General features: G+C 45.3%; 1 protein-coding gene across 2 annotated transcripts in view; it reads right to left on the bottom strand.

The window, feature by feature from the left end:
- USP10 (ubiquitin specific peptidase 10) overlaps positions 1–25,938 on the bottom strand; it is a 70,565-nt gene that overhangs the window by 2,573 nt on the left and 42,054 nt on the right. For both annotated transcript variants that reach the window (XM_044760834.2, XM_070500772.1), the window contains 10 exons: positions 24,522–25,565; positions 14,222–14,313; positions 13,581–13,690; positions 13,118–13,173; positions 12,782–12,885; positions 10,195–10,294; positions 9,232–9,409; positions 6,485–6,650; positions 3,134–3,278; positions 1,172–1,237 (listed from right to left, as the gene is read on the bottom strand). In XM_044760834.2, the coding sequence (XP_044616769.1) occupies positions 1,172–1,237; positions 3,134–3,278; positions 6,485–6,650; positions 9,232–9,409; positions 10,195–10,294; positions 12,782–12,885; positions 13,118–13,173; positions 13,581–13,690; positions 14,222–14,313; positions 24,522–25,565 (2,061 nt within the window). The remainder of the gene's footprint in view (positions 1–1,171; positions 1,238–3,133; positions 3,279–6,484; positions 6,651–9,231; positions 9,410–10,194; positions 10,295–12,781; positions 12,886–13,117; positions 13,174–13,580; positions 13,691–14,221; positions 14,314–24,521; positions 25,566–25,938) is intronic.

The following is a 25,938-nucleotide window of genomic DNA, read 5'->3' as shown; positions in this document are numbered from 1 at the left end:
CACCAACAAGAGCGAGGTGTGTGTCACCACCTTCTCTGGGTCCCCACAGGCTGGGAGGGGCTGTGACCAGCTGCCTTGGTGGAGAAAAGAAAGTCAAGAGCAACAGCGTCTGGTGGAAAGAAAGCCAACTGGGCCGAACACCTTCTGATGCGGCACAGGGACCTCCTCCACTGACCAGGGCCCAATCCCACTTCCTACAGCCTTGTCAGTGGACTGAGGGTAGAGGAGAGAAGCCCTGCTCTGCCACTTGGGTCACAGAGCAGTGAGCGTTCCTCTCTAAGTTTCAGTTTACTCTTTTATAAAATGGGGACACCACCACTGACCTCTCAGGACAGCTGTAAGGAATAAATGAGACAATATATAAAAGGCATGCAGTAGAAAGGCTCAACGAAGGTGTGAGGGTCAATCAACATGTGTTATTTTAAATTACAAACAGGCTCATCAAAGGCAACACAAAGAAGGGATGAGAGAGAAGCCAGAAGAGTCTAACAAACACAGCCAGAAAAGTAAACACAACGACAGCTACCAAAGGAGATGGAGAGCCTCAAAGGCACAATGAGTCCAGCTATAAGGAGAGAGAGGCGGGAGGAAGGACACAGGGCAAGGACAGAGGTGCATCAGACAAACGGGCCCAGCGGACGCTCCAGGCCGGGAGATAAAGGAGGTCCCAGGGCCCCAGTTTTGGGGCTGGGCTGTGCCCTCGGCCACTGGATGATCCGGGACTGACGGAGAAGCGCGGCAGCCGAGGGGCCCGCAGCAGCTGGAGCACCTGCTCGGGCACACCCGACCGCGCCGTGCTCCCCTGGCGACCGGGCATCGCGGCCGCTCCACAGCTCTCCCCCACAGGCGCAGTTGCAGCAGGCAGAGGCCGCCTTCTCACACTGCCAGGCTGGTGCCTAGAACTCATCCTCCGACCCCAAGACCAAAGCGATCGCGCTCAACAAGGTCTTATGTTGGGCTCAGCTGAGAGAAGGGGTATTCTGTCAAATTCCAAGCACCAAGTGTCAGGTAAAGCACATATTTTCAAATGATTTCCTGACTTCTAAAGTCCATACAGGTACAAATAGAGGAAACTATTCCCTGTGTTAAGTGGCACCACAGCAAAATCGTGCCTGGCAGCAAACCTTTTTAGCATTGTTTTAACAGGGAAACCATGCACAGACTGACTTACCCGCAAATAGCCTGTAGGTTCTGTGGCATTTCAAATTCTTATTTTTAACTCCTGGAGAAAGCAGCTCTGAAAAACAAAATACCAACAGCTCCAATCTATAAAAGCGCTTGCAGAAAGGTCAGAGTGACAGGAGCAAAGGGCTAACAGCAGCCTCCACTCAAGGACACCGCCCAGCAGGCCAGGACACACAACAAAACCCCATCCCTTTACCAGCATTAACATTGACCCATAAGGAAAATGCACTGTGCAATGCAGTTAATACACGCGACCACACCCAATCCGTGAAAGAAGCATGGGCAGTGCACTGAGCCTATGAGACTCACGCTAGAAATCCCTTACAAGCAGATGTCTGAAACACGGAAAAGAAAAAAGCTGCCCACTGAAAAACAAAAACAGAATGAAGCAGCCCTGGCAGACCTAAGAATTAAAACGTTTCACATGGAAGTCAGACCACAAAACTTCAATCAAGTAACAGTAAGAAGATTTCCCCAGCCAGAGGTGCTGGTCCCCCAGCCGGTGCAGGCCGGAAGTCCTCTCGCTCCTAAGGCACGCAGTTCCCCTTCACAGAAGCCCCACTCCAAAGCCAGGAAGAGCTCATCTGGAGATGACTGTTCTTCCAGCCAATACTGGTTCATTCTCTGCTCCCCACCTCCATGACCTAAGCTAGGTCCCCTTGTCCTCATTTATGTCATTTCTCTTTCTAGAAAGCATCTGAGGTGGCAGCTGATACAAAAATACATATAACAAGCAAGAAAAGATAGGCAAATAAAATCTGTGAAAACCATATAAGTCAGTTAGTCAAGATGGTTGATTTAGGGGTGAGGGAAGACGCAGGGGTTGGGGTAAAAGGCCGCTGTTGGACTCTGCGCTCGCTACCTTTCCTGACAGCCGTGCAAAATAGGACAGATGACCAATACACGACTCTCGGCTGGCGTTTCTTCCCCTTTCTGGTCTCACCTGGGATTAGAAAAACATGCTGCCTATGAATGAAGCAGCACAAAGTGCGAGAGGAGGGGCGGGCCGTAAACTGGCCCCAGAGGCAAATCTATCAGCTGAAGACGGCAACTCTTGTGGCCAAGTCTGAATCTTCAGCTGAAGGAAATGCGAGGTCCCTGGGGTGCAGGCACGGCCGACCATGAACACAGCCAGCTACCCACAGTTCCCAAGTCCCTGGCCTGGGGAGGAGTGGAGTGCGGGTGCCGTGCTGCGGGGAGAGAAGGAAGGAGGGAGACGACAGGGTTATTCCTCTACGAGATCCAGGGGTGACGGCCCCACGACCTCTCTTCTGTTTTCCAGAAAACCTGCTATTCTCAGAATCACCGCTAGCTTCTTCCACTCCCGATCGAGCTTCTGGATTGCACGATACACTTTTCACAAATTCTGAAGCTTTCAAGGAGTCTTCCTTCCAGCTGTGTTGTCAGCATGACAGCTTGAGTCTGGCGCTCTTTTGAAAGCATGTGCTCACGCTGCAGAGCGCCAGTCACCTGCCAGGGACCTGTGGCTGACAGAGTGCCACGAATGTAATGTGTGTCACTGCGGCCAGGCCAGAGGAACCCCCAGTGGCCTAGGGGAAACATTCTCAATTCATTCAAAAAGTCCATTTAATCAGGCTGGCCAACACAGTCGTTAACACTTATTATGAGAAAAATTACTTTGTACCATTAACCTATAAAATGTTCATAGAAAAGTCACGCTCATTTTAATGGACAAAAGCTCCTGTTTTTCTAATCTAGTGAAATAACATGGTTTATTCATTTTTGCCTTTATTTTTAAAAAGCCATTTTAATGATAATTTTAATATAAAGGTCTATTAAACGTCAAGAAATTTAAAATAAAAAAAGTCATGAAAGAGAACTTCCTTAATCTCACCCTTACACACAAATGCTAAAGCGTCAAGCTCACTGATTTCCAGGAGTACTGTCAGCAAAAACGCTTTCCGCCTCATGTATTATGTATTTGTACCTTTACTGATTTCCAAGTCCACAGGGTATTCGATGTTTTTGACGAGCTTCTGACAGCCACCAGTCTTCTCGTAAACAAAGCGCTTCAGGTGGAGCACGAGAACAGGAGGGAGCTTTTCCAGAGTCACTCTCCGACTGATCTCGACCTAGGACACAAGCACACCGGGACACGCCATCCGTCTTACTCCAGGCAGCGCATGCCATCTCCACCTGCCACTCAGAGACCTCCGAGAGCTCATGCCTTCAACTCTGTGGCAGGGCTCCTCAAACCTCCCGGGTCACACGATCTTTTGAGGATCTGATGCGATTTTTTGAGAGCTACTGATATTATTCTTAGAAAAACGCGTATATCCCTAAAAACACAACGGCAGAGGACCCCCTGGGCCCCTGAGCCCATCTGTGAGCTCCAAGTGAAGAACCTTGGCTCTCTGGCATTACTGACAAATTGGCACAAAAATTAAAAAGCTGACTCAGTGGCACTTTCAATTGCATATGTATTAACTTGCTTTTAATAACTCTCATAGTATTGATAAAACTGACGCCAACATGTTTTCCTAAATTAGATGTTTTAAACAACCCTAAAGCTACTTATCTAACCATTAGTTTTCTAACAGTTTCAGTTTTATCAATTTAATGTGCCCACTAAGTACTTTCACAGGTCTAATGAATGCTTTCTATTAAAATACAACTTCACAAACAATACTTAATCCCTTTATCTACTGTTCTCTGTCCTTACAAACGCTTTGATGCTTCCTGTATTTATGTGGAGAAGACTTCTGGCAGTAGTGTCTGTTAAAGTAACAATCCCAAAGACAGGATACGTAAGATATGGAGAAAGCTTCCGGAGGACCCTACCAGCATCTGGCGGAAGGTATCTTAAGGGGCAGGAGGCTTTTGGAAAGCAAGCTAGTGGTTCACTGCTCGGGCTGATGAAGTCTCAGGACCCTTCCCTGCCCGTCCCCCCACCCAGACTAAGGAGCCACCCTCCGCTTCTCTATATTCCCACTGTCTTTGCATTCTCCTCTCTCGAACCAACAAGATTTGTGAATGAATAAAAGTGCAACTCCAGTTCAAGAGTCAAAACCAGAGAGGATGAGGACAAGCCCCCAGGCTCCTCACTTGAGTCAAGAGAGCTGACGACAGTGTCTCCGGGATGCTTCTCAGTGCTCATGATCTTGGACTCTGACCTTAAATTTTCAGGCAGTTCATTAAGTGGCTAACCTAAAATTCATAAATGTGTGTTTTGGGTTTCCAGACAAACTGAGGCACACTTTCTTATCATCCAACAAAAGTCAGACCTTTTCTATACAGCAAATATTTTGTATAGTCAAATTTTCCCATGGACCTTCATGTGTTGCCAAAGAAAAAAACCCTAAAAATATAATAAAATTAAACTATTTTCAAAAGTACATTTAAAAAATCACATTCCAGAAAATGTTATTTGCTCTTTACAGATATTTTCATACAATCCATCCAAAATCTTCTTTCCCCAAACATCTGCTTTTCCGAGTGATCTTGACCACATCTGATAACACACGAACACAGTCATGGAGCTAGAACAGTCAGCATCACTGTTTTTCATGTTCAAGGCTGCGCCAAAATGCTGCTTTCTCGGAGCCTTCCTCCAGATGTGCCATCTAGAATAAATCCGCTTTCCTCACCATCCTGTGACAACAGGCCAACAACCACCTCCAGCTCCATCCCCACCCCCACCACACCCCCTCCCTAAAGTCGAAGTGTAACTGCAGGAGAAGCAAACGAGGGGAAAACAGACCACCAAGGGGGCTGTCCTGATAGTCCAGGGAAAGGCTGAACATCTCCCCCGCAGAACGAGGGGCCAGAGACTCGCACAGGTGGCTCAAAGGAGAGACAGCAAGAAGAGGGCACAGTGGCCAGGACAGCAATTCCATCTCTGAGTCATGGCTGCCACAGAAGGAGCCAAGTGGACAGTCCCCACAGCCAAAGACACAACTCAGCCACACCAACCAAGCTCCTAAAACAAATACCCACTCTCTCCCCCTCTGCATTAAGCTCAGTTCCACCGCCGGACTCTTCTCAGCTTACTCACTAAGGCAACTGCCAAGATCCTGCTTCTGGCTCCCACCACTTTGTTTTAAACAAAACTGCCCATGAGAAGCCAGTCAGAAAATATATAGTGGAGGATTAGTTGTAACTGCTACAGATTCCCCAAGAGGCTGGCTTGACCAATCGGGAGCAGGAGACCCCAGAGGAACTGAAGGCCTCCAGGTCCCACTCTGCTCGTCTTCACTGAGAGCGTGGGCTGCAAGGGCAGGCCCACCTCAGCCAGGTGAGGTGCTGACCGGTCTTCCACATTCCCCTTAGAACTACCACACACTGCCAGTTATTTGAACCAAGCTTCCCAGGAACACTATAAACTGTTCACCAAAGTATTGCCCATAATACAGCCCAGTGGTGTAGTGGTTAAGTTCACACACTCCACTGAGGCGGACCAGGGTTTGCTGGTTGGGATGCCGGGCATGGACCTACACACTGCTTATCAAGCCATGCTGTGGTGTCTCCTCACATATAAAACACAGGAAGATGGGCACAGATGTTAGCTTAGGGCCCATCTTCCTCAAAAATAAAAAAATGTAAAAAAATAAAGTACTACCCATAACTCACCTGCATCATCTCCCCAACACATTTTATAAATTCCCTGCCACAATCCAGGATATGTAATAGAAAAGACATTCTCTACTGGAGAGTAGAAAACAGGCCTACACCGGCCTGTCAGAATAGCCAGGAACCATCAGGCTCCCACAGAGCAGAGCAGTGTCCCTCTCGGAGCTGACAAGAACACCACGCTAAGCTATCCTCTGCTTGTCTTGACCCCTGAAGACCCAAAGACGTTATCTTTTTCAGATCAAATCAAAGAGTAACAGGCATCAGAACAATTAGTTTCTATTTTTCAACGTCCTTGAAGAGCTACGATTAAATGCAAAACAGATGTGTTCAGGATCTCTTTGACAGCCTAACTAATCTCACAAGACCGTGCTCCACGAGGCCAGGAAGGTAAAGAAGCTATTCCACCTGTTAGAGGTAGTAGCGATTTTGTGACATCATGATTAGATAGCCAGAAAATTAAATGTAGCTCAGGATAAATAATCCAAAAAATCATTATCTTGTGTGACATGATTCAGAGTGAAAGCAGGTTGGTACACTCATCTGTTTCAACCATTTCCTTCTAAAACTGTGCAAACTTTCAGTCTAAAACAGCTAAGTGACTGATTTAAGAGGCAGAACCCAAACCTACTTCTCCTCATTCCTAATTCTGTGTTTCCACCACATCAGAGCGCCTCAGTATAAAAGTCAAGATCAACTGTGAATATACCTCTTGTTTGGTTTTTGTGGTATAACCTTGGACTGATTCTCTCGCCACCAAGCTTTCCAATGCATCCTGGACTGTCCGTATCTTGTCAGACTGGATATCCAACTGCAACGTGAAAAATGGCTGCAAAGTGGCAGATTCTTTTGAACTTTGCTGGTAAACCACAGACCTAAGAATTGAAACAAAAACACAAAATTTAAGAGACTACTCCTTCCGACTTTCCCTTAAGATTATCCAACAGGAGAAGAGGAATAAATACTGAAAATAATATTACTCAATACCATATTCATAAGGCTAGAGAGAACAGAAAAGCCAAAAATATACTGAATTTACAAATAATTCTGCTGAATACCATCTGCTAAGTATTTCCAGCAACGAAGGCCACCAGTTGATAATCTTCCCAGCTCAAGTGCTCCGAAGAGAAAATATTTCGCCTTCCAATCCCTTCCCCGCCCCCCACGGCTGATTTACCGCGCTGTTAATCACTGTGACGATCCTACCACAGCCTCAAAATGCTGACACTTCTCATTTTCTCAAAGTATCATGGCCTGTTCTAATAAAATAGAGGAAACCCCAAGGGAAACAGAATATTTTTAATGGCATCTTCCCCTATAAAAATGACTTAGAAAAGAAAAGGAGCAGGGCGTGTATAATAAAACAAGTTACACTCCAGAGAACAAGCCTCCCACCCTCCAGAAGAAGGTGCCAATTCAACCTTGTTTTCTTAGCTGGCTTTTCATTTCATCTTTCTTTTTCTAAGTTTTCCTGAGTACAAACCGTGTGTCCGCCCCTCTCAATTAGCCTCAGCCAGGAAACGTTCCAGTAGTTGAACAAGGGGCTCTGGGCCTGCGGGCCGAGCGAACTGTTTACAAACGGCCGGCCCGGGTGTGCAGAGCGTTCGACTTCGCAGAGCAGATGCTGCGAGGAGCAGGCTGAAAGGCCCCTGCTCGGGGCCTGAGTTTCCCGCGCGGCTTTCCGCACACCCTCCGAGGAGGCGCCTCCACGCTCCTCTCGGGAGAGACTGGAGAGTGACGACCGTTCCCTTGGTTCCAAAAGGGAACCGCGGAAAAGCAGTCACTGAAGTCGGTGAAGAAACAAGCGGTCCTCTTGACTCAAAGGGCCTGGATTTTATCAGAAGTGTCCAGGGGCCCAGGGGGAAGGTGGCGAAAGGTGCTGGTCTTTCTGGGGAAACTGAAAAACCACCCAAACAGGGTGAATTTTAGAAGAAATCCTTTTAGCTGGTCTGAATAAAGAAGCATGCTTAATGATGGCTATTATACACAGAAGAGAAGTTTCTAAATTATACGTAGTTCAGTATCCTTGCTTTACCGTTTTTCAAACAGAATTATCAACAACCAATCTCAGCACAAGGAGCCCAGAGAGGCCGAGGGGCCACGGTAGAGCCATTTAGGCCAAGCCAGAAATTCCTCAAAAGTGGACACTAGCTTTTCTCACTGGTTATTTTCAAACCAATTTGGGATCTTTGGGTATGCTGGCCATCAGTGGCCTTGCAATCCTGATATTCCACCTACCTTACATCCATTTGGGCTGCTCCCTCACCCCTCTCCCCGATCCATAAGTGATCACCCCAACAGTGCTAACATCAGGCTGCTGGTCTAACGGAGAGCTGAGGGCACAGGCAGCCTCCTCTCGCTGCTGCTCCCCGACCTGGATCCCTGCTTCCCTCTCCCCAAACAGCCCATCCCCAGGGACCTATCTGGCAAAAACGAGTGAGAGCAGCAGTGGTCGTGGCTGGGCGTCCCCAGAGCACACCTGACCATAGGGCTGACACGGAGAGACTGCAGAACAGAGGGGCCTGTAGAGTCTAGCGCACAGCGAAGAGCACAGAAAGGACTTGTGCAAGGTCCCATGGCAGCAGCACAGCTGGCCTCCACATCCAGTCCCACAGCATCGCTGACCAGCTTGTGAGGGAGTCAGCGCAGAGGGGCTGTTTTCATTAGTCTGTTGAAAGATGCCCAGTCTACACTGTTTTAGAGCAGAGAGACTGAACAAGTCTTGAGGCCTTGAATAGTGTGTTACTTCTGTTGGATACACATCATCTGGGACAACACAAGGCGGAGAGTCTCCCTAAAAACCCCCCTCGCGGGTCACGCTGCGAGGCCTTCAGAGAGGACAATGCGCTCTTCAGGTGAGTGAACCTCCCTGGGGACGGGGCGAGTTCTACTGACTTCCACAGCACGTGGTAAGGAACGGCTCTAATGTAAACAGATAAACACCTTTTAGGAGTTCGTGAATGAGCAAAAAGCAGCTGGTTTAAGGGCACTGGGGCAGAGGAGGTGCCAGGTCTGCAGGAAGTCACCCGCCCTCCTCTCTGTGACAGTACCTTCCTCCACACTCTCTCAACTTGGCAGCTCCCGTGGTTCCGGCACCTAAAACTCCTCCAATCAGACACATGAATTTCCCCTCTTCACAAAGCCTGCATTTCAATGAGCTCATTTTCCTCTGCCTACCTAGCTGTGAGCAGCTGGAGTAAGAGGAGCAAGGAGCTCACGCTAGCAGATGGCACCTTGGGGACAGTGCCCCTGTGGAAATGTCACGATGGGTACTGAGAGAGCATTGGGGCGGCAAGAGAAGCATGAGGAAGTCCAAGAAAGAGCAGGCACAGAAACATAAAGGCGAACCATCGAGCGCAAAATTTCTTAGGACAAGGCTTACACCTTTTCCCCCTTTAGCAAAATGCCAAAACTCTGAAAAAGGCAAATACTAAATTATTCCAGAAAAGCATAAACCTGATGTGTCCGCCAAAAATGCCGGTGATTGGGGTCTGAACAAAATCGGCCTGGCGAGTGACTGAAGTCTTATTTCTGGGGCCCACTTGTTCCCACTCGTCCTCACTTCCTTCATCGGGTTCTTCCTGCTCATCTTCGTTCACTGAGTGGCTTTTGGGTCCATTGGAAATAGTAAGTTCTGAAAAGTAGACAGTCTGCTTAGGCTGCTATTTACAACAAGAACAGCAATAAACAAAAATAAAAGAAGCTTCTACTTAAACCACCCGCACAGATTTGTCAATTGTAGCCTTTGAAACGAACTCAGAGTGCGTTCTACGTTAAGAACAAACGCAGCGTTGAGTGACCTGACTGAATCCCTGCTGCAAAAACTGCTCAGAAGACGCTCTGGGCACCACCGGGGACACGTGAGGACAACAGGACAGTGGGCATTCCTGTGCAGCCAGTTAGTTTTCTTAATCTGATAAAGGACTCTGGTCACGAGAGAGAGTAATCTTACCCTCAGCAGGTGCCTGCTTTAGCAGTTAGGGGTGAACTAAACTGCCACCTGCCCTTCAGTGTGAATCACTCAGGAACAATGTGCACGGACATTGTGTGTGTGGATGGAAAGAGACAGAAGTAATGCCAACATGTCAACAACAGCAGAATCCCGCAGTTACACAGGTATTCATCAAACTATTCTTTCAGCTTTTCCCCATGTTTGATCATTTTCCTAATTAAACGTTGAAGGAAACAAAGCAGAGGTTCTGGATAAATTTTGATTTATCCAAATATAACATTCTCAATGGTATGTAATAAGCAACATAAAAATAACTACTTATCCTAATGAGTAAATAAGTGATTTGTGAAGGGCAAACGACTGTTGGGGGGGAAGCAACTTAATATATGAACACACAACATTTGTTTAAGAAGAATTCTTAAGAAAATGTTGTGACGCAATTCTGTAGCAAATACACCATAACCTACTTTCAGTACTCGGTGAAAGAAGTTTCTTTAGGTTCAACATCTCCTCGTGAAGTCCGTTCAGAATGAAGCCTAAGTACTCCTCGGCATCTTCCTGTCGGCCCTGGAAAGGTTAGACGCGATCCCATGAATTTTAATGGACCACTAGCCAAGGTCTGAAGGGAACATTACAGCTGCATATTCAAACTATGCCTCCTCTTAAATTTCCAACAAGAAGTAATGCCAAGTGTTTCCAAAATATCATGTGAGCTTTTCTTCGGACGGCTGAGACAGAGGGTGGGACGAAGGTGGGGGGAGACAGATCAAACACTTATCTCTAAGTGAGAGAACTAACGGGGATTTTTATTTTATTATGCTTTCCTGTATTTCTGAAATTTTCTACAACAAATATACATTACCTTTATAATAAAAACGTTATTTAAAAGTTGCTCTTTTGTTTAAATGAAACAGAAGAACAAGAACTCAATGTCTAGGGCCGCCTCACTGCACAACCCCAAGGGTTATCATTCATGCTGCCCGCTGTGAAATCAGCAGCCCAGTACGTCTCCTCCTGCCTGTTTTTGATGATGGGCAACTGTAGGGGGAAGGACCCAAAGCCCATGTGAAAAACTATTTATTTAAAGACTTAACTGTTTTAAATACACACACATCAGCAAAACCATTCATAGATGAGTCACACACTATAGTCACATATTCGTTTTATAATCTCACAATGGTTTTACCGCAATTAGTTCACATTTCATTCTTTGGAGCATAATGGCATGTTCCAAGGATCTGTAAATTCTTCTGCTTGCGGCCCCTGGGTAGATTTGCTTGTTCCAAATGCAACTGCAGCCATGGACAGCAGCTGTTTGGTGTGAGTGTGCTCTGCGTGTGTGTGGAAAAGGGCAGAAACTGGCACAGCCCAGGATGCGGTAAAGAATTAACACAGCAGACCTGAGGCTGCTGTCCTTGAAAAGCCTGCTTGCTGGGATGGTCCTGGTTGGCATGCGGAAACCTGGATTTCAGGAAGGTTCTCACCATTCCCAGAACTGATAAAGGACTGTGCCTAAATTGTGCAGTGTGACTGATGCTAAGATACCTGCCTTCCCTCTGGGAGTCTGGAGTTTTATCTCGTGCTACGCAGAGGGTGCCTACGTGACAGCCCCTAATAAAACCCTTGAAGATTGAGTCCCTAACGAGCTTCCCTGGGAGACAACCTTCCCACGCGCTGCCACAACCTGACGCTGGAGGCCAAGCATGTCCTGTGCGACGGCTCTAAGAGAGGGGTCTCGCAGTTTCCTAAAGACGCTGCCCTGGTGTCTTTACTCTGTGCTGTTTTTGCTTTGTGTCCTTGCGCTGTACCAACCCTAACCGTGAGGACAACAGCTTCCGAGTCCTATGATTCCTTCTAGTGAATCACCAAACCTGGGGGAGGTCTCGGGGACCCTGACACAGCCAATATTTATTAACTTCAACAGACACTTTTGTCCATGACCGTAACTTCTGAGCAGGATCTCAACCACAGGAAGTGCTGTGCCTTTGCCTCTCTAGCTCTGCCTCCACCCGGGCTGCGGGGCCTTCCTCTGGCTTCTAAAGCATCGGTACATGCGTCTATGTTAGCACTTCTCTCGTTGTCTCTACCCTTAGGTCCTCTATCTTGTTCCCCCACAGGACGGTGAGCTGAGGGCAGAGGGTACAGTTTATTCCATTTCTGCATTCCTGACACTCTGTATATTCCCCATCACTTGGGAAATGTAAATTCTGAGCTTATTACCAAAAGCTACATTATGAGCATGGAAAAGCCCCTGGTGGTATCCTGCTACACTGCCCTGGGCATTCACCCTTCTGCAAAACAATGGAGCTTCATATTACTTTACTCAGTTTTAATGGAATTTTCTTGACTATTTTTCTCTCTAAATAATTTCCCTGAGCATCATTTCAACTGCTTGTACTGATTCATCACAAATCTACCAGGGAAGAAAGAAATGCTCCAGTTAACTAATGCAAAGGATGCCCCAGAGTCACTCTCAAAGCCATCAGGGCCCTTTACCAGACCTCCTTGGCCCTTGGTCCTGTGGCCTTTCCCAGCAAAGCGCATGATAAAAATGTAGATGCTCCAGTCAGGGACCCAAGGAGCTGCTAAAGCAGGAGCATGAGGAAGACAAAGGCTCTTCTCAGCCCTGCCACTATTCCACTCCCTACCAGCCCACTCTCCCTGAAAGGCAGCACGGCACAGTGGTTAGGGGCTGACTCCAACACCAGGCTCTAGCTCTGCGACCTTGGACAATGACTTCACTCTTCTCAAATGTAACAAGGAGACAGTAACCATACTTTACTCACAGGGTTAAGTAAGTTAACATACGGAACAAACTTACAACAGTACTTGGTGCACGGTAAATGATACATGAGTTGGCCCTAATTATGATAATTATCGTCATACTCTTTAAATTCATCCAGGCAATTGACACCATAACAAGCCTAGATCTACTGAACCCCCACCAAATCACAGCACTTAAAGCACAGGGCAAGCCCTGAATAGGCCACAGTCAGGGCACACACTGGAGCACAAGGCCACATTCATACTGGCTACGTTAGCGCAGTCCCAAACCTTTTCAGACAAGCTCGACTTGATGACGGTCAGGAGTCTATAAATATACGTGGGTTCAAAGGCAGCTCCAGGGCGGATATCTCTCACAATTTTATCCCCAAGAGCTGCAATGAAAACAGAACAGAGACTTTCATAACTAAGACGCAGTCTTAAACTGATGGAAAGTAAAATCACCAAACTCCCCCCCGCCCCCTCACAATGTTGAGAGGAACATAATGTCACAAGCTGTACTTGAAGAGACATTTTCTCTCCACAAAGACTGACGTGATCCAATTCAGTGATCTGACTTCGTAACTCCCAGGACCTAACGGCCCCAAAGACCTCATCTGTACTCACCTTGTCTGGGTTTTGGAGGTACTGGCATATTAGTAAACTCATTCATTAGCCGGACACTAAACATGGAAAAAAAACGTTAAGTGGCACTTCTTAAAAAGACATACTTTCACTAAAGAACACTGACGGGCTAAGGAGACATTACTTAGTATGAAGACAGCAAATTCCAGGTAATCAGTGCTATAATAGCTGGTGAGTCTTAAATCTTCTCTGTATAAGTTTACGGGGTATTTTATGTGATACAAACTGGTAAACACTAAAATTTATTCTACTCAATATAAAGAACACAGATGAATAAGCTCTAATTCTGGTTAGCTTCCATATAAAATCATGAACAGTAAATTTAAAAAAATAGAATTAGGGACTCATTTACAGGAAAACAAGAACTTTGCTAAGTCATTTGAATTCTAATTATCAGAGGGAGAGAAACCTAGCCCTTTAAAACATTTGTGAGCACCTTACTTACAAGCTGTCTATCATGGGTGTCGATGTACAAGGCCTCTGCACTTTTGAGTACAGAGGAATGAACTTCATCAGGTGGTACATCGGAGGGCAGGCTACCAGGGCCTGCAGCGTCTGCACGTTGGCAGTAAGGAAGCGTAAAGGAAATACAACAGACACTGCAGATGTCCAAAAGGCACCTTCAACACAAGAGCATGTAAAACAAGCCAAGGACACTGAAGGACTTAGATGTGTACACACAAAAGAGAATAAACCAAACCACCAGGGAGCACCTGCCTTGTGACAGCCATAGAAGGTGTTATATGAATCCAGTCGTTAATACGCGAGAACCCAACTCAACCAAGACGACCAAAATCTAGTAAAACAAAATTTCCAGTTGTGAGTGGTCACTCTGCCCTATTATTTGGGATCATTCTAATGAGAATAAAACTTGCCTGATTCCGTCAGGCACAGGTCAACAAGTCATCTTTTTGGGGGCAGCAAGAACCCTGTTTATAAGCAAGACAGGCAGACTAAGAAATGAACCAAGGTTTTGGATTCAAAACGTGAGGTAGATGCCCCGTGGAAGCTGAACCAAGTCAAATGCACTCAAGAAGGAGCAAACTGCAGTCAGCTGGCCTTGGGGACAGCATCTGAGAAGGATACAGCGTTAATGTAGCACCAGTTTCCTTTATTGATCAGCCCACGGGGTTGCAATGACACTGGTTTATGTATTAGGGTTACATTCTCCAGTAACTCTGAAAGAGGAAAGAAGCACATTGAAGAAGTTAATGACATCAAGTCAACAACACTGAAGTAGATTCTTATGCTCTACACTGGGAGAGTGTTAAAAACCCCTCAGTAAAACACACATCCAAAGAAAAGGCATACTGCGCTAAAACTTTGTTTCATTCAACATCATGTACATTATTTAACGATTCAAAATTTTAAAAAATATTTCCCCCCAAACACCAACATTTATTTATCTTCCTGGGAATATATAATTAGGAAGCATGAAAATTATTGTAATAAGAAACAGAAAAAGCTTAAACAACAACATAGTATTAGAGAATAAATGTAAAAGATACAGGCTCTTTTCCTTGAACACTGAGAGCAGGCACGCTTCTGTAACAGCACAGTCCCTCAGACACTAGCCGTGAAGGTGCTTCCGTGAGAACCAGAGTCTCATTCATGTCTGAACTCCCAGCAACCACTACGGCAGCCAACACATCACAGTGGGTGCTCAGTGAGTGACGATACTGTTTGGGACAACTGTCTCCTACTTATTAAATTGTATTTTTCATCAGAATGCCTATTTAGGGACTGTGTTATACACTGGAATTCCCTTATTCCACTTAAAAACAAGCTCCTCCTCAGATTCACCCTTTGCCATCACTCTCTTTCAGTCTTGAGATAGCCGTGAATGACATCTTTACATAATGCTTTAAATAATTTTTTCCAGAAAGTCTTTAAAACAAGACAAGGTCCCCCCATAGCCCATCATGAAACTTGTACAGTGACAGCTACAATTTAAGGACAACTTCTACGCTCGGCAAGAGCTTTACATACAAATGTTAATCGGCTGCATTTAATCCTCAGTAACCTGGAAGTACCACTATCAACCCCCTTTCACTGATGAGGAAACCGAGGCTCAAAAAGGTTAACTAGCTTGCCTGTGACCACACAGAAGCCAAGCAGTGCAGCCAGTGCCTGAAATCCATAACCAAACATCCACACTGTTTCCCATTACTTTTAAGTTGTATCCCAGGAAAGAAACACCAAGTGAGCACACCATTTGACAGTAGCATCCATCCAAGGCATCACTCAGAAGAAGGCTTTCTTTTCTAAAACAGTTGGATTGGCAGGTCCTAGACTTAAGCATTAGTCAAATGAGAAACTAATTTGCAACTTGCAAATTCTAATGTCAACATTAATGTTAACACACACTCCCGCCCCTCTCCCTCCCAAGAGTAAATGCCCTCTTTCCTCTAACTGACGAAGCATAGGGAATAATTTCACATTTATAGAAAGGAAAACATCACGGGCTCAAGAGAAGCCAATGGAATCTGTCCAACTAAACCAAGCCTGCAAAGCTCCTCTCATCTCTCTCTGACTACGGGGTGCAGTGTTGCGCCTTCAGTGAGTAACAGCTCAGTTACAGAACCGAACCACAAGCCGACCCGTGACAACACCCAGCACAGACAGTCGCAGTCACGCGGCACACACTGTGCTGGGAGCTCGATCTGTATAACTCATAACTGTCCTAACAACCCTGTCGAAGAGACAGCGTTAACATCCCCATTGTACAGCTGAGAAAACTGAGGGCCAGGGGGTTAGGTAATTGACATAGGTCACACAACTGAGCTGACACATGACTCCAGAGGCCCAGCTCTTTCATCTCAATAGATAAGGGGCTCCACTTTAGAATTCTACTCTGAGGTTTCACATATGAACCCTTCCCCACAGGCGTCAGATCTTCTACTTACAATGGATTTTTACATTTGTCTTTGAGCCATATCATGACAACAACCCATAATTTCCAGTGTGTGCCAGAAAATGGCAATTATTTAATATAATTACTCTACCAAAAAATCTGTGCATTTTCAAATAAGCATCAATCCCTCAATCCCAAATGAACACTCAAGCGTGACACCTGTGAATCTCTGCCATGGTATTTTTATATCTAAAAACAATTAACAAGTTTTTTATAACCATAAGACTCAAAATCAACTGCCTTGCGAACACAGGGACCTCTGTTAAATGACATGTTGCCATCTGCTGAGTCTTGCCTGGGCACCGGGTCCAGGAGGCGCAGAGATGACTAAGAGGTGGCCCTGCTGCAAGAGAGCTTGCAGACCAGTGAAGAAGGGCCATCACAGCGCAGGCTAAGCTGGAGGGGTTCAGCGAAGAGGTGCTCAGCCCAAGCCAAGGACTGGAGAACCCTGAGGAGGCCAGGGGCCGAAGACAGCAAAAGGCAGCTGACGCCACAAGGAGGTCTCCGGCTGGGAACGGTGGTGCCTTCCACTCAGAGGAGGAACACAGCAGGACGAGAGGGTTACTTCCTGTTTTGTGCGGTGACGAGATAATGCGTTCAGTTTTCAGGGTGCTGATAAGAGGTACACCAGGAACAGTACACACAGACCAGTAAGTAATGTATCTATCCTCACACACACAGGCCCTGCAGCTCAGGGCTGGAACTAGACCTTCTGACAGCACAGACAGCAAGGAGAACAAGGAGTCCGAAGGGGAACCCTGGGCACCACTAGGCCTACGTGACAGGCCAGGAAGAACCCACATGGTAACCTAGAAGGACAGAGCACTCCGAGTTAGTAGTGGGGGCGGAAGTAGGTTCTACGGCCTCAAGGAGGGAAGCGACAGTGGAGAGGACACACGCAGGGCCCTTTGGCTAGAAGCCTGGCTGAAGAGTGAGACAGGATGGGGTCCCTAAGAGGCTCACAAGACTGTTGGAGGGAAGGAGCTAAGGAAGTGCAGACTCACCAAGGTTTATGGAGGGACAAGAAAGGAAAGAGCAACCTCAATCTTCTACAGTGGGGGCAGGGGTGAAGGTTAGAGGGAGGGCTGAGGAGGGGGCTTGACAACACTAATTCCTGTTCAGTACAGACACTGGAAGAAAATGGAAAGAAAATGACAAGGGACAGGCATACAAGACCTCCCTGAAACTTCCCTTCCATGTCAACTGTTGTAACAGACTCAAAGACATGCTTACAGGGCTAGCCCCACGGCTGAGTGGTTAAGTTCACGTGCTCCACTTCAGTGGCCCAGGGTTTTGCTGGTTCGGATCCTGGGTGCAGACATGGCGCCACTCATCAAGCCATGCTGAGGCAGCGTCCCACATGCCACAACTAGAAGGACCCACAACTATAATATACAACCATGTACTGGGGGGCTTTGGGGAGAAAAAGGGAAAATTGAAAATAAAATAAAATTTTTATATAAAAAACATGCTTACAGATGGTCAAAAGCACTTTGAATTCACATCTTGTTAAATTTAAAACATCACTTATGACAAGGCTAACTCCCCTCTCAAAAAGGAAGCAGGTGCAAAAATATCAAGAACTGCTCTAGGCTGCCCTGGAAAACACATCTCCTCTTACGTCCTTAACTGAGCTACACGCCCAAAATAATCCGCACACCTGGAGGCTGGAGCACCCAAGCCCTGTGGAATCAGAAAATACACCCAATTCAAAACCGCCCATTAGCGGACTGCTTTCCAACATTTATCTGGGAAACAGTGTGTACTGGTTGGACAGAAACCTTTAGTGTCTACATCCACCCTTTCCTTGAATCGATGCCAGTTTCTGGCAGTTACTTTTGGTTTGCTGATTTTAAGGAGCAGGCAGGTAAAAAGCTGTCTCACTGTCATCTTTCACAATATTAGTTCAAGTCTTTCAGCATCACCTAGTGGTTTGTTCAGTAACTGCAAGTAACGGAACATTCCAAGTAGACATCTATCTACAAAATTAAAAATGCAAAAGGTCTAAAAACACAATGTGGAACAGAAGAACACAGTACATTTACTAGAGAATGTACTAAACTAGCTTCTTTAACATTCTTAAAGAGACTTCTGCTCCAATATTCATAAATGTAGATTACTAAGTCTTTACAGACTTAGAAAATACAGAGACACTGAACAATCTAGATTTTTCTTAACAATTATCTGTTATTCTAGAAAAATTTTCTCTACACTGGCAAGACTTCTATGAGCTAAAAAGCTCAGAAGCATTCTGCTGCTTTACCTTGCGGTGCCCCTCAGCCGCGCTCGCAGAGTGAGCCAGGGTTCCAGGCTGCCGGGAGCAGTCTTCCCCACAGGGGCCTCGGAGCCATGCGCTGTGGGCCTCCACAGGAGCAGACTCCTCAGCGTCTCCCTCGTATTAGCAGTGAGGCTCCTTCCTTGGGCAGGAAGCTCCTTACAGACAACACCCTCACACTGCCACCCATCAGCTGAGTCTCTCCCCCGCCCACCGGGTCATCCAGGGTCACAGGACTTCCTGCCATCTCTGCCCCCAGCCTGATACTACCATCCCTACTGGCTCCATCAGGTCTCCCCCTCACCTTCTTCCCCCACACTCCTCTGCAAATGATAACTTCTCTCTTTCAGCTAAAAAGAGCTGCTGTCTCTTCCTATCTTATTCCTTAGACAACCCTCCCGGCCAGGCCAGTTGTTACGCACTGACCTGGTGGCTTGCCTCCAGTAAGCACTCATTAGACAGTAACACGGGATGCAGTAAACACCTGGATACCAAAGCTGTTGCTTACGGTACAGGACACCGTTCGAGTCTGTCAGATACGACCCCATGGACACTAAAAGTCATTCTATCACACTTCACAGAGCCTCTAGGAGTGCCCCGTGGGGAAGACCACCAAGGGCACAAGTCAAGGAAGACACCCAGATGACAGGGTTCACAGCCTGGCTCTGCCACATCATTCATCCGCCACCTGGAGCAGATGACTGCAAGATCCTCACCTGAGAGACACACAACGAGCGGCCCCATGCACAGCCACGTGAGGATGTGGGATGAGCAACACGTGCACAGAGAACACATAGCAGGACGGCCAGCTCGTTACAGATGCTCCGTAATCCTCATTAGGAAATAAGGAGCTCACACAGGCGGGAAGAGAAGTAACAAGGAAATTGATTTCTGGAAGAGTTTGAGAGAACCAAGAATTTTCAGTACTCCAAGAAATAAGTTAGCTTAAATTCCTTAAAATGAACTTTTGAACACTTTGTGAATATATATTAATAATTTCATTTCAAAAAGAATGAAAGATTGTAAAAAAAAATTAGGATTAAATATCTTACTGTCTAGGATTTTCTCTTAAAAACCAAATATACAAACAATTTTAGAGGTTCAGGTTTGTAACGTACTGTATTTCCCCTGAATAATCTCAATAAGCACACACTGGTCCAGACCCTGAGACGCGACAAAGCGTCCGTGTGCTCCTCCCCTTCTCCCTCCTAGTGAAAAAGCACAACTGAAACGACAATTCTAATTCCAGTGAGTTGTCACCCGTCGCTATTACTGAATCCTGTTAAAATGAATGAATCCTACTGGTATAGTTCAGAAGTCAGTTATTCACGATTTGCAGACAAGCCAGTTATGAATACTGCTTTTAATTTTTTTGTATAGCTCTTGGCTCTATTTAATTAAGTTCCCTTTATAACAACATCACCATTTCCATTAACTATTTTATTCCTAGCCTAAAGCCCAGTAAGCACTAGAATTAGGGAAGTCAAAAGAATCAAAACTGGGAAGGGCAGCCACAAAGGAGAGAAGTTAGGGTACTTCCTGAGGGTGGAACTCTAAATCTGACCTGCAGCCCAAAGTCACCACCCACAGTGATGCTGTTGGTTGTCTATTTTACCTTCTTTTAGGGCAAATAATCAGAAGTTGACTACAATAACAAACTTTTCTCCCAGAGGCCTTCTATTCAATTCCTCATTGTTAGTGTAATTCACCACCAGAGCCATTTAGACGGCGGCTTTAGGAAGATGTCCTCCCCAACCCATCTTCTTCACAGGACTTGGTGGGGTTGCCCAGAACAATGTTATTGGAACGGCACAAAATGCCAGAATGACTCCATAGCACATAAGAGATAGAAAACTGAAACCAGAGTCCTCACCCTTTGTAATACCTCAAACATTAAGTGGTTGAGTTAAAGTTCAACCTTCTTATGTAATCTGCTGACATATAGAAAAATGGAGTGTTTAATATCCTTTCTCGTATTTCAGGACGCACAAAGTAGCTTCTATACGTTGCCATAAATCAAATATGAAATGACATAAACTCGGTGGCAGAACTCGAGTTTTGACGTCAACTTTTACATCAACATAAGCTGCGATTATACTTACACATATTTTATGCACCAAATTTTGTTTTCCTAAAATTAGGATTTGGAGGTCATACTACCACTTAAAATCCATGAAAACACAAGGTGCAGAACTTTCTTTGATTCTTAAGGCTCAACAATTGGCCCGTAATCAACATTCTGACGTTGCTGACCTGCTCTTCTGTCATCTTTTAACTGTCCAGAACATTCTCCAAGTGCTTACTTTTTCCTCACTACATCACTTTGGAAGCACACACACTATCTTGGTCACCTAATCAGGTGGAGGACAGCAAAGTGACCAAAACGCAGCACTACAGCCCAGCTGACATTTTCCAGGCGGAGGGGTCTCAATTTAGTTCTATAAAATAGAGACGCATCCTAAGCAGCAGCAAGGACGCGGTCCACATGGAATCAGACACGGAACGGACTCCTGCACACAGGAGCTGCCCTTTTCAGCTTAGGGCACGCTACGTTATCACGACCTTCGCCACTTAGGAGAATTTGAAGAAAAATGCAAAATATTTGAGCAATCATTTCCCAAGGAGGAGGGTGGTATAAATACGATTGATAAACTACCAAAATAAATACCAATCATAGGGTATATTTCTGTTTACATTTAAAATAAATATGGACATGGGAATTCATTTTTCTGAGCAGATCCAACTTGTAACAATTTTGTAGCTCTCTCCCCAGCAAAACTTTTTAGGTATAAAACTACTGTGCAAAATCAGGTATTAAACATGTTTGGACTAAAATTCATAATAAGTGATATTACCAGATACTTCAATTTCCTCACAGTATAGAATTTTCTTAGAGCTGTCAAAAAACCTCAGTTTATCCAGTTCTCCTTCACTGAAATTTTAACTCATTTCATTTGGGCATTTGCCCTAATCTCTCTCCTTGCCCAACATTATTTACAGCCCTTTAAAACAAAAGACACTGATGCACAATTTTAAAAGCAAAACAAGGGGCCGCCCGATGGCCAAGTGGTTGAGTTCACGTGCTCCGCTTCCACCACCCAGGGTTTCACCGGTTCGGATCCTGGGCGCGGACATGGCACTGCTCATCAGGCCACGCTGAGGCAGCGTCCCACATGCCACAACTAAAAGGATCCACAACTAAAAATACACAACTATGTACCGGGGAGCTTTGGGGAGAAAAAGGAAAAATAAAAATCTTTAAAAAATAGAATAAAATAAAAGCAAAACAAAATAGCTCTATTTGTGATTTTAAAGCATTTGATACAATTTAGGTTTGAGAAATGATAAACGTTCCTTAGTAAAAACGCAGGAAAAGTTTAATGTTCATTAAAAAGATGTTTGCTTTCCAACAACTCTCGATGACGTGTGCTAACGGCGGGAGCGACGGCACAGCTAGCCCTGCGTCACTCATATTTGCCACACTTCTGAATCGGGAATGTTTTGCAACCACTTTCAAATACAAGCTAAGATCTTCGGGTTTATTTTTCTCGGCTCTGGGTTCAGTTATTGCTCCTGAAACGCCCCTCTTAGAGCACAGCAACCACGCGCTGACACCCAGACCCCTCGTGAGCCTCCGCAGCCTTCGTTTCGGGGTCGCACTCCCTGAGGGGTCGGGAAGGCACCGAGCGTTTTCAGTGGAGTGCTCTTCCTTCATCTCCTTCCTGACTAAGAGTTTACACTTAACAAGAACCAGCCAAGGGAACCAAATGTTGGCAAATACGCTACACCGTGAATATGGCCCTGCCACCAAGGGGAAAGCAGAGCCCACTAAAGAAATGGAGAACAGTTTGTGAGGAATCAAGAGTGGGCTGCATTTCACTTCAAAATGCCTTATATGTGATTCTCGTTCTTTGTTTACAGTTGCTTTGTCTTCCTAATACAAAAATTAGTTGGCAATTATTAAGCACACGGTTGATAACCTAGAAAATACAGACATCCAAAACAAATGCACCTGGGATCAAAAACTTGCTGTGGATATTGTTATTATTCTAAGAACTCAAGAAAGAATAGATTTGATATCTGAACTGTTCCTGTCTCCCTCTTTCCCAAAAGTTATAAAGTAAACATAAAAATTACTCTCTCAGTAGAACCACTTCGAAGGTAATCCAAGTCAAATTCTATGATAACCAATATCAACAGATCTTTTAATGGAGCCAGAATTTCAGTTAAATCCTGCTTAAACTAAGTGGGGCTACGTTTAAAAGCATGCCCATTAAAGGGAAGTTTGTGGTAGTGGGTCTGACTTATAACAAACCGAATATACTTCATCATATTTATAAAGTAAATCTCTAAGTAGGAGAATACGACAAAAGGAAAAAAATCCAAATATCGCTTCACTTAATTAGGCTCTACATGACTGCAAGAGTTATTCGCTGTGACGACTATGACTGCGTTATTTTACAGGACGTAATGCTGAAAACTGTCAGCAGCTACACTCTCTATTTCTAAGGCTTAATAAACAAGAGAAAGAAGAACTGTAAAAAGAGCTACACTTTTGCTCAGATAATTGACACATCTTTATAACCGGCCTAATCAAAACAGGATTAAGGCCTAACCCTGCTGGGGAGGCGTGGGGGCACGCTCTCCGCCCGCCGCACTGCTTCACAAGCAGGCTGACGCTAGAGTTAGCAGGTTAATTAGAGGTTAACACATAGAGAACACAGCAAACTATGTGTCAAACCACACTGAGAGTCATAGGACTGGAATGTTTTAAAACACTTCAAATGAAGCTCTTCTTTCTTATTTTAAAATAAAGATTGAGAAAACTTCCCAGGAATGGGAGGTTTCCTTTGTGAAGTAGGAACAAAAGTATAATTACAATGTCTTCAAGACTTCGAACTTAAAATGCACATTTTCAAAAGCAGCCCACCGTGAATTTCTCATTCATTAGAGGTTAAAAATAAACTTTTAACTTAAACGACCTGCAACAAAGGCTTACACTGTCTTGCCCGGCTGCGGCAGCGTTCCCTGGCAATGGATACATTCTAAAAGTTACGATAAAGAAATTACTTGGCTTTTAAAAATATAGATGAAGCCCAAAGTGACGACTGGCCTATTAATTGTCTTCTCATTTTAAGAGAACTCCAGACACCAAGGTTATTCAAAATTATGTATTTTGTATAAGAAATAAAGTGCTTACTTTTTTTTTTTAAATACTGCTTGCCGTCACCTTACTGCCATCAAAAGACTGTGTTTTCTATCTGATGGAATTCTGACCGTGCATAAAAGCGGTGCATTTTGCAGCTTGCTACTGCACTCATCCTCATCCTGGATGCTGTCAGGTGTTCCAAAATGATACGTCAGAAAACATCACATAAAGCACAAATGAGACCGCCTATCGTAACCGAGCTAAGGGGCAGGAATCTGAAGGGTTGGTTACTAAACTTCCTGGTGCGATGAAACCTCAAGAGAGGGCTTTGGCTTCTTGGAGACGCATAAACATACATGCTCCTCTGTATTTCTGACTTCCTGCTTTAACTTAGAAAAACCCTGCAAATTATGCAGCTTTATATTTTTACTGTGAATTGGCTACTTTTGAGCCTTGGCACTTTGAAACAAAATGTTAACTTTGGGCCAAATTGTTAAGTTTTTCTTTTCCTGTCAAGAGCTGACCTTGGTGTGCTAAAACTGAGTAAAATCCATTTACTCAATCCAAAATAGGCATTAAAAACAAAAAGCCCAAACGCTTTCTTATATCTTAAGAAACGGAGAAAAGAAACAGTGTGAAGTGAGCTCACTTCAGGGATTATCACACCAAAGGTGTAGGACAGCTGTAACACAGAGAGAACAAGTCCATTATACACTCACACAATGGAGCAGAATTACTTAATCAAAAGCCAAGAAATGGAAATGTAATTTGTCAACAGAAAAGCACTGGTAATGGACATGGATTTTTTCTTAACATAAAGGTATGATACCCCTCCTCCCATTTTGCTTATGCATCGTTTTACTTTTAGATAACATTTAAGGCACACGCGTTTTTCAGGAATTCCGATTAACACACAGCTAATCTATTAGTGTTCTGGGTAACAATCTATCACCACAGTTCATAAGCCCAGACTGTCTCAAACTTCTCACTCAACAGGCAATGAGATCTGCTCCCATCTTCACTTCGACCTGTATCTTTTCAACTATACCTGCAATCTTTATGGCTACAGGATCCTCTGAAACTGGAACAAGCCCTTCCTTGACTTCGGCCTGCTTTTCAGAGACCAGGGGAGACGTGGCAGGAGGGGAATACTTAGTTTCCACAGAAGCCACAGGCAAGGAGGAAGAGGGCTTAGAATCATGAAAAAGACTGGCCCATGATTTAGCAGGCTGACTGGCGGGAGCAGCGCCCATGGCCGAGGCCAGGGCGTCACCAGGAGGGGAAGCACCCTCGGCTTTAGCAGGGTCCGAGTTCGGGCTTTCCACAGCGTGCAACTCCACCCCGTTGGCAGCTGTGCCCTCACCCAAGGATTCAAGTATTTGTCCATTAGCAACTCCAAGATTTTCAGTAGTATCAGTCCCAATGTAAGGCTGAGCCACAGCTGTCCTCAACAGGCTGTCCCTGCCAGCCTCTGCAGGGAGGCAGGACTGTTCCAAGTCAGCCCTGGGGCAGCCCTCAGGCTGCCCTGCAGTCCTGGCATCGTTGTCGAGGGCTCCAGGGAAAGAACCACCAGGCACAGTGTCACTGACAAAGTCCGTGGAGTCCTGAGGGCTGCTACAAGTCCTGGGCGTCCCCGACCGGGGCACATCGCCCACCGACTCTGCTTCCTCTGTGCCTAAGTTGTTCGGGACTGCTGGATTGGCATGGCCGTTGACCAGGGCTTCTGCGGAAACGCTGCCCTCACCGCCATCTTTCAAGTAACTGTAATACCCAGGTGGACGTTTCTTCTTCTTTTTACGCTCCCTTTGTCCAAGACCACCGGAGACGCTGTCATTTTCCAACACTTCCGCCTCCAGGTTAGAGCTGCCATCCAGAGCAAGAGCAGAGGCTGGGTCCGGGCAGTCAGTGGAGCTGTAGTTCGCTTCTTTATCCGGGTCGTCAGGGGTCTTGGTGGAAGCTGTGCAACTAAGAATAAATTCGGGGGCCTGAGGATTCAATGTGCTCGAAATACTGTAGTTGGGCGTTCTCGGCAAAGCGCCATTGGATTCAATTACTTCATTCACACCAAACTCAATTCTCTGATATTCTTGTCCTGTTTAGAAAGAAAACGATCAGTAATTAACCCATCAGTTACAAACACCACTGTGAAAACTTATGAAAGTCTCAATAATTTATTTTCTTTCAGAAAACTGAAACCTTAAAATCTTCTCCTAATTAAGTTATGACATTTTATTTCTGTGCTGAATAAGTAATTTGCTTAAAATAACTATAAAATTATATTTAATTGGGACTATGGAAAGCAGAGGCCTGTATTTATCTTCCATTCTCAGGGTAGCCAAGGGAGACTTCCAGAAGGTAGAAATTAAAATGGAATTATAATAAAAAGCAAATAATATTTTGCCTGTCTAAAAACACCCCTCTGGGCCAGCCCGGTGGCATAGCGGTTTAGTATGCAGTTTCTGCTT

The sequence above is a fragment of the Equus asinus genome, chromosome 28, assembly GCF_041296235.1.
Source record: "Equus asinus isolate D_3611 breed Donkey chromosome 28, EquAss-T2T_v2, whole genome shotgun sequence".
NCBI lineage: Eukaryota > Metazoa > Chordata > Mammalia > Perissodactyla > Equidae > Equus > Equus asinus.
The sequence above is the reverse complement of the archived record's forward strand: the minus strand, read 5'-3'. Positions and strand labels throughout refer to the sequence as shown.